The sequence below is a fragment of the Sardina pilchardus genome, chromosome 3 (genome assembly GCF_963854185.1).
Source record: "Sardina pilchardus chromosome 3, fSarPil1.1, whole genome shotgun sequence".
NCBI classification, from domain to species: Eukaryota; Metazoa; Chordata; class Actinopteri; order Clupeiformes; family Clupeidae; genus Sardina; species Sardina pilchardus.
This window is the reverse complement of record NC_084996.1, coordinates 23,383,450-23,393,082: the sequence shown is the minus strand read 5'-3', so window position 1 is coordinate 23,393,082 and position 9,633 is coordinate 23,383,450. Positions and strand designations below refer to the sequence as shown.

General features: G+C 43.3%; 1 protein-coding gene and 2 long non-coding RNA genes across 3 annotated transcripts in view; all 3 read left to right on the top strand.

The window, feature by feature from the left end:
- sgca (sarcoglycan, alpha) overlaps window positions 1–481 on the top strand; it is a 6,700-nt gene extending 6,219 nt beyond the window's left edge. The window contains exon 9 of the mRNA XM_062530972.1: window positions 289–481. Coding sequence (XP_062386956.1) covers window positions 289–481 — 193 coding nt within the window. The remainder of the gene's footprint in view (window positions 1–288) is intronic.
- A 198-nt stretch (window positions 482–679) lies between these two features.
- On the top strand, window positions 680–2,238 carry LOC134076190 (uncharacterized). The gene is made up of 3 exons (XR_009938557.1): window positions 680–751; window positions 1,742–1,768; window positions 1,948–2,238. It is a non-coding gene; the product is annotated as an uncharacterized LOC134076190 (long non-coding RNA).
- A 4,990-nt stretch (window positions 2,239–7,228) lies between these two features.
- On the top strand, window positions 7,229–8,717 carry LOC134076189 (uncharacterized). The gene is made up of 3 exons (XR_009938556.1): window positions 7,229–7,262; window positions 7,712–7,747; window positions 8,663–8,717. It is a non-coding gene; the product is annotated as an uncharacterized LOC134076189 (long non-coding RNA).
- Window positions 8,718–9,633: the final 916 nt, after the last annotated feature.

The window sequence follows — 9,633 nt, the reverse complement described above, 5'->3', positions numbered from 1 at the left end:
CCAGATACAACTCAATCATACACACACACACACACACACACACACACACGAAACACGCAAACCAGATACAACTCAATAGACACACACACACACACACACACACACACACACACACACACATACACACACACGAAATACGCACACACACACACACACACACACACACACACACACACACACACACACATACTGTACAAGACAGAGGACTCTCTCTCTATGTCCCTTCATTTCTCTCCCTATCCCTCTCTTTCCTCTCTTCCCTCTCTTCCCTCTCTTTCTGTCCCCCAGACTGCAGCTGCACCATCACCACACCATCATCGGTAATGCTGACGAGTTGCGTGGTATGGCGGGCACCAGAGAGGGCGTGCCCCCGCCCCTCTCCACGCTGCCCATGTTCAACCGGCGCACCGGCGAGCACCCCCCACCCCTGCAGCGTGCCTACCAGCCCGACAGTATCCCCCTCATCATGGCCCAGCAGTGAGTCCCTCGCCACGCCAACACACACACACACACACACACACACACACACACACCGGCGAGCACCCACCCCCTCTGCAGCGTGCCTACCAGCCCGACAGCATCCCCCTCATCATGGCCCAGCAGTGAGTCCCTCGCCACGCCAACGCACAACAACACACACACACACACACACACACACACACACACACACACACACACACACCGGCGAGCACCCACCGCCCCTGCAGCGTGCCTACCAGCCCGACAGCATCCCCCTCATCATGGCCCAGCAGTGAGTCCCTAAATGTTTAAAAGTCATAAGAGTCCTTCTAAATCATTAGAGAGTCATTTTAAAATGATGATATGGACTCATTATGTAATGTACAGTATGGGCAATATTAACAAAGTGCTGAAAGTTGAACGGTACCAACAGCAAAGTCTGTATTCCATATATAAAACTAGAAAAGCACTCAGAGAGTGCAGACCTCATTGTCATACATTTGAACCTAAACTATTCAGATCGCCACTACGTGGCCATACCATGCCATTACACCCCTAAGCGAAACACAAACGGCTCTGGAATCCCGAGGGAATTACGGATCACTCCCAAAATGTAATCGTTTCTTCCTTGGGTCATGCCTGACATTCGCTGAATATTTCATCGAAATCCATCTATTGCTTTTTGAGTTATCCTGCTAACAAACAGACAAACAAACAAACAGACAGACAGACAGACAGACAGACAGACAGACAGACAAACATACGGTCCCCGATGAAAATATAACCTCCTTGGCGGAGGTAACAATATAAATCAGTGGTTCCCAAAACCTTCTTTTCCCGTGTACCACCTTCTACTGTACATCCTGACTCAGCTCATGTACCCTCACTATCCGACACATTACTGTAAAACAGTAACATATTCTATTGACACATTCTAGGCACCATGTTCAATAAGCCCTCCCTTTTTAATGAAAACATTGCCTACTATAGTTTTACAAATTATTTCCTTTAATTTCATGTTTCCATATCATTATAAGACGATTCAAAATTCTTTATTTATTCATGAATTAATTACCCAAGATTGAGAAAGTTCATTTTTAACACATAGATCTTTTCATCTCACGTACCCCCTCAAAGCAGCTTGCGTACCACGTACCACTCTAAATCATCAGAATTGAATGCCAAACAATACAACTCTGATTAAAAAAATTAAATAGAAAATATTGTGTGATCTTTCACTTCATAAATGTGTGTGGTAAATGTCTGCCTCTCTCCGAAACAGGGAACCCAATGTGGACACCCTACCCAGGTAATGCTGGCCTGATTTGCATTTTCTGTCCACTAGGTGGCGACAAACGCCATTGTTATAGCAGCTAACTGTCATTAGATTGTCACCATCTCAATAAATATATTCCATCTTACAAAACAAATACAAAACTGCGTTGACATTATAATCATCATTATTATTATCATTATTCTTTATTTTAGGAAATGAAGCCATGGGAATTGACCAAATGAAGACTTATGGTTTGCTGTGGTTTCTAATAGAGCGATATGCACTATGCTGACTTCTGCTGTGTTATGTGTGCTGGATTTGACCGTGTTTATTTAATTCTGCTGTGAGTGAAACTGCATTTTCACATGTTTAGTACGTTTACGTGTTTACCACTGTACTGCATACTGAGCTTCACCACACTTCCCCACTGTTCTACTGAATGTGTGCATGATATGGAGGAAACACCAGTGTTGTATTTGTATGTTATAAAGATTCACATCAAATCTTTTGAGTCTGAGTGTCCTTATGCCATATACTGAAATCACACACAACTACAGTACTGTACATATGCAGCACTTACAGCGGTCCCCTGGGTATGACTGTACTAGAGGCTGGAGGTCTCTCAGTGCTGTATGGAGAAGGCTGATAACAGCACATCAGCATCAAGTGATAGGACCAGCAAATGAACCAGGGGTCTGTGGTTGGTTTGAGACATTCAATTTAATGTATTTTATGCTTCACTGAAAGGAAACAACACAGTTTAAATGACATGAATACATACAGTATACAGTGTAGAAATGTAGCCTATATGTTTGTAGAATAGAATAGAATAGACTTTGATAGTACCATACAAAGGAATTTGCTTGTACAGCCTCAAAAGCAATGCTCACATTCATTCATACACATATAAAAGTGTTCTGCAGCCAGCAGGTGCGTGTTCTAAAGGCCCGATACCACCTGCCAGATGGAAGCAGGGAGAACAGATGATTTGTAGTCATTGGTTTGCATGTCCAAAGTACAGTCAATTGGGTGCAACTGTAACAGTAAGTTGATTTATTGTGATTTCTTCACATTTCTATTTGATAAACTCCTGTTGGGTTTAGTGATTTATTCACATTTCTATTTGATATACTCCTGTTGGGTTTAGTGATTTATACACATTTCTGTTTGTGTATCACATGGCATTGCAGATGCTGAGTGAGTCATAGAGGCTTCTGGTGTGAGAAGCTTGGGCACAAATTACAAGAACAGCACTTGCCACCACACACACACACACACACACACACACACACACACACACACACACACACACACACCAGTGCACCAGTGTTTTAAAGCAGAAGGAAGTTGGGCTGTTTGAAGTGACACAGAAGACCGTCAGAGCGTCAGCCAGGCAACACCTGTGCAGGAAGTCCATCATGTGCAACTTCCTGTAGTATTCCAAATACCTCTCAGCTTCCAATAGTACTCAAAATATCTCAGGCACTCAGGTGGATTGTAGAGGTCGTAATTATCCCTGGGCTTTTCCATTACAACATGCCTAGCATGCAGGACTACCGGTACATGCATAGCATGCTAATGCTAATGCTAGCACTACTGGCCTCAGCTGTGTTGTCGCTATCGGGAGAGACTGGTGAGTAGCCTACAGTAACTTCCTGTGTATTAGCCTCATTGTATATAAGCCGCAGCGGCAGGACAGTGTTTTATGCAAGTTTAAAGAACCAAAACCATACCATACCATATGAAATGTTTTTAATACGCATATATTTAAGTTGTTATAACATAATTGTTCCTATAGATTTTGTCTCTCTTTTTTTTTTTTTTTTTTAAATCTTTTTTGTTTTCTAGGTCAACATTCCAAGGTCTGTCAATATGATTTTGTGTCACATGTAAATATATAAAAATGGGCCTATATACTGTATTGTATACAAATATTCTCCTCTCTAATTTCCACATTTCCTGTTCTTACGCTTAGGACCTCAGTCGCCGTTCTGCCCATCATTGGCCGGTAAGATTACCAACCGTACGTCACAGCACAATAACACAGCATCTCATTGGCCAGACCAGCTGACACACATATCACACCAAAGTAACAAGGTCTCTCATTGGCCGAATTCCCCATCATAGACATCACGGCACACTAACGCATTCTCTTATTGGTCTACTACATGACACGACACTGACATACACTCATTGGCACATAGTGTATGGCCTCCCTCACACTAACTTGTGTCGTCTCTCCACTTCTGTGTCCATCTGGTCCTGTTGTGTTGTGAGTGCTCATCTCTCTCTCTTCCTCTCTCCTGTCCTCTCCTCCCTCCTCTCCTGTCCTCCCTCATCTCCTCACATGTCTTCCCTCTCCTCTCCTCCCTCTCCTCTCCTCTCCCCTCTTCTCCTCCCTCCTCTGCTCTCCTCTCCTCTCTTAGCGTGTGTGTGGACCCCCAGGTGAACGTGGCCCACAGGTAAATATTTGTCCATGAAGCAGCCACATCCACAGCAACACATGTGGTTTAGCAAAGCTTTTTATTTTCTTTAATCAATATATTGGGTGTTGATTTAATAAATGACTAATTAATTGTTATTCATTCATTGCTATTTAATTTGTATTGATGTTTAATATATGCAAATGTATTATACTGCATATTTTTAGAATGATCAATCATTTGTTTAATCGTATTTACAATAAATGAAAAGACATATTATGAATATAATGTGCTGTCATTTCTGTATAGTTTTGGTGAAAACATGTAAGTAATATAATTTCTGCTCATGACAGTGTTATTATAACTGACCACAGGGCTTGTTTGAATACTGTTGTCTTGTCCAGATAAGTGACCACAGGGCTTGTCTGTATACTACTGTCTTGTCCAGATAACTGACCACAGGGCTTGTCTGTATAACTGACCACAGGGCTTGTCTGTATAACTGACCACAGGGCTTGTCTGTATACTATTGTCTTGTCCAGATAACTGACCACAGGGCTTGTCTGTATACTATTGTCTTGTCCAGATAAGTGACCACAGGGCTTGTCTGTATAACTGACCACAGGGCTTGTCTGTATACTGGATAACTGACCACAGGGCTTGTCTGTATACTATTGTCTTGTCCAGATAAGTGACCACAGGGCTTGTCTGTATACTATTGTCTTGTCCAGATAAGTGACCACAGGGCTTGTCTGTATACTGTTGTCTTGTCCAGATAACTGACCACAGGGCTTGTCTGTATAACTGACCACAGGGCTTGTCTGTATAACTGACCACAGGGCTTGTCTGTATACTATTGTCTTGTCCAGATAACTGACCACAGGGCTTGTCTGTATACTATTGTCTTGTCCAGATAACTGACCACAGGGCTTGTCTGTATAACTGACCACAGGGCTTGTCTGTATACTGGATAACTGACCACAGGGCTTGTCTGTATACTATTGTCTTGTCCAGATAAGTGACCACAGGGCTTGTCTGTATAACTGACCACAGGGCTTGTCTGTATACTGGATAACTGACCACAGGGCTTGTCTGTATAACTGACCACAGGGCTTGTCTGTATAACTGACCACAGGGCTTGTCTGTATACTGGATAACTGACCACAGGGCTTGTCTGTATACTATTGTCTTGTCCAGATAAGTGACCACAGGGCTTGTCTGTATACTGTTGTCTTGTCCAGATAACTGACCACAGGGCTTGTCTGTATAACTGACCACAGGGCTTGTCTGTATACTGGATAACTGATCACAGGGCTTGTCTGTATACTGTTGTCTTGTCCAGATAACTGACCACAGGGCTTGTCTGTATACTATTGTCTTGTCCAGATAAGTGACCACAGGGCTTGTCTGTATACTGGATAAGTGACCACAGGGCTTGTCTGTATACTGGATAAGTGACCACAGGGCTTGTCTGTATACTGGATAACTGACCACAGGGCTTGTCTGTATACTGGATAACTGACCACAGGGCTTGTCTGTATAACTGACCACAGGGCTTGTCTGTATACTGTTATCTTGTCCAGGGAGATGACGGCCTTGCTGGACCTGTAGGACCTGCTGGCGCACCTGGACCAATCGTGAGTGGACATGGCAATCAGGGGCCTATATTCTGGTGCATGCTACATTGTTTATGTATCCACTAAATCCATTGTGTGTGTGTGTGTGTGTGTGTGTGTGTGTGTGCTTTTGTATGTTTGTATGAGTGTGTTTGTGTGTGTGTGTGTGTGTGTGTGTGTGTGTGTGTGTGTGTGTGTGTGTGTGTGTGTGTGTGTGTGTGTGCGTGTGTGTGTCTGCACTGGTTTTGTGTTTTACAGGGCCCTCGTGGGAAACCGGGGATCCCTGCCTTCTGCCAATGCCAATGCTCTAAAGTATTATTATTGAATGAAAAAAAATATTAAATTGAAAGTACCTCTCCCTAATGACATACTGTACGTCATCATCCCTGCATTTTGGGTTGTTTTTTCTGGACTTGTTGCCTGATTGCAATGCAATGAATTGTTCACGCAGGACAGTCCAATAAAAATGGAGGACGAAACCCATCTCATGTCTGAGGATGGGGCTGTGGCGGTACCGGCGACGTCTATCTTAGCACCGCACCAAGAGGTGTGAAAGCAATTAGCCCTGCTGGCATGGCCTGGCTAGCTCGGCTTTGGCCTGGCGCTCTGAAAGGGGCTATTCACTCCATCTCTTCATTAATATTCATCTCTCTGTCCACTTACAAACTGTAGCCTCTGTATGTTCTTGGTCTTGGATTTTGTGAAATACATTTTGTGACGTATAGTCCGGTGCGACTTATATATGTCGTTTTCCCTTTCATGAGGCATTTTTTGGCTGATGTGACTCCGGAGTGATTTATATAGTACCATATTAATATAGTATAGTTAAATACGGTACTTACAGTAATCTCCCACATATAAGCCGCATTGTGTATACAGTACTGTAAGCCGCAGGACAGTGTTTTATGCAAGATGAAATCTGTTGAGATTTTGTTTTTCTGGACTTGTCTCCTGATTACAATGCGTTGAATTGTTTAATGATGCAGGACAGTTCTACAGAGACGGAGGATGAAACCCAACTCATGTCTGAGGACGGACCTGCACCGGTACCGCCGACGTCACACGTAGTGGTAAAGCACCATTAAATGGACTTGGAAACTGCATCTCGTCTGTAAACTACATACACGTTTCACATTTGTTGTTCTGTCCAGCACCTTAGGATCAACTTGAGCATTGGATATGAATGTGTGCTTGTGTTATACAGTATGTGTGTGTGTGTGTGTGTACGCGCGCACGCACGTGTGTGTGTGTGTGTGTACGCAAGCATGTGTCCACATATATGATTATTTCATACACACTATATATTCTATTCACTTCATTCACTTTACTAACTGGATATTTTAGTGGTAATTATAACCGGAGGTATTTGTACTATTACTGTAGCCAGCAGTGGCCCTGATATCTGCTGTACAGGAGTGAAGCTCTAATCTCCACATTTCCTGTTCTTACGCTCAGGACCTCAGGCGCCGTGCTGCCCATCATTGGCCGGTAAGATTACCAACCGTACGTCACAGCACAATAACACAGCGTCTCATTGGCCAGACCAGCTGACACACATATCACACCAAAGTAACAAGGTCTCTCATTGGCTGGATCCCCCACCATGACACACTAACACATTCTCTTATTGGTCAGAGAGATTAACTAATATAAATGACACAGCACTAACATACACTCATTGGCACAACACATCGTGTATGGCCTCCCTCACACTAACTTGTGTCGTCTCTCCAATTCTGTGTCCATCTGGTCCTGTTGTCTTGTGAGTGCTCATCTTCTCTCCTCTCCTCTTCCCTCACCTCCTCCTCTCCTCTCTCCTCACCTCCTCTCCTCTGTCTTCTCCTCCTCTCCTCTCTCTTCTTTTCCTCTCCTCTCTTCCTCTCCTCTCCTCATCTCCTCTCTCTTCTCCTCCCTTCTCTCCTCTCCTCCCCTCCTAGCGTGTGTTTGGAGGCTCAGGCCCAGATGGTCCACCGGTAAGTATTTGTCCATGAAGCACCCACATCCACAGCAATACATTTGGGTTAACGACGCATTTTATTTTCTTTAATCAATATATTGGTTGTTGATTGGGGGCCAAGCAGCGAAGCTGCGAAGTCGCAAGACAACTCAAAGTTGTGAAGTTTGCAAGAGAGCTCAAAAAGTTATGGATGGATTTCGATGAAAGTTTCAGGGAGGGTCTGAAATGACCCAAGGAAGAAACAATTACATTTTGGGAGTGATCCGTATCACCGTCTGGATCCAGGAGGCGGTTATATTTTCACTTGGCGGAAGTCTGCGCTCTCTGAGTGCTTTTCTAGTTATTATTATTCCGCCATGGAAGTCTATAGTAGCCCATAGAGCCTTCAGGTGAAAAGTTGTTTTTATTTGCCACACTGATTGGGCCAGTCCCATGGTTCATGTCACCAAGTTTCATATTGCCGCCTCATAGGCTTTAGCGCCACCAACAGGCCAAAGTTGGATGTGCGTTCACACTAGCCTTTGACCTGTTGCTCCAAATTTCAGTCACAAATTTTGTCCGATCAACACCAAACTTGACACACATCATCTTCAGACCAAACCACACAAAAATTATCACATTTTTTCCTTCAGAACTTAAACCGTTCACCCGCAACAGCCAATCGAAATTTGGCGAAGTTGCCAAACAGGAAGTGAGCTCATATCTCAGCAACATTTGCATGTATTATAGCCAAACTCTAACTCCCCATCGGGAGGACGCCCATGAAATTCTGTGACTTTTGTTGTTACTAATACATCACAGCATAACTGACAATTGGGCTTGTTTGTATGTTATTGTCTCGTCCAGATTAGTGACCACAGAGCTTGTATGTATGATATTGTATTGTCCAGATAACTGACCACAGGGCTTGTTTGTATACCATCTTGTCCAGGGCGTACAGGGACTTCCTGGACCTACAGGATCCCCCGGCCCCCCTGGACCAATCGTGAGTGGACATGGCAATCAGGGGCCTATTTTCTGTTGCCTGTTACATACTGTACGTGTTTTTATGTATCCACTAAACCCATTGTGTGTGTGTGTGTGTACTGGTTTTGTGTTTTACAGGGCCCTCCTGGGAGACCGGGGATCCCTGGCATCTGCCAATGCCAATGCTGTAAAGTATTATTTTGAAATAAACAACATTTTAAATGATGAATTTAATGGTTTTTTTTTTTATTTCAATTCAATTTAAATGGAATTGAAGTATTCCTCTCCCTCGTGTGTGTGTGTGTGTGTGTGTGTGTGTGTGTGTGTGTGTGTGTGTGTTTGTGTGTGTGTGTGTGTGTGTGTGTGTCTTTTTTAACTTTCACAGAAGAAACACACCCCTACGGACTGAGGAATCCCCCAACTCTGACCGAAGAGAAAAACAAGACTATTGTTGATGATACTAGAATTGATGACATTGTAGAGCCTCTGTAATTGTGCTGTAGTAGACCGTTATCTGCATATAACAACCATAAATAAATCAGAAAATACTCAGAGATATACTGACTCTTCTGTTATTCATGGACATGCATAGGCTTCAGTTCTTAAGGAACACACCACCATTTTGGGAAATAAGATTATTTGTTGTCTACCGAGGACATATACTTTTCTAAAGTGGACCAAGTCTAACACACACAAGATCATTTGTCCCAGCTGTTGGGTTGTAGGTCAACTTGCCTATGTTTTGTCATTGTTTATGTTTACATTCAATCTAGAATATATTACAATCTTGTAAGTGTATGTGATTTTACAATTTGAATAATGTCCTTACTGTATGTATTATCTCATGGTTCATGTTGATTGAGTGTGTTGGTGCTGGCTACTTGGTGCTGTCCCCTTGCTGTCCCCTAGGGGGCAGTATAGAGTAGACTATCCAAT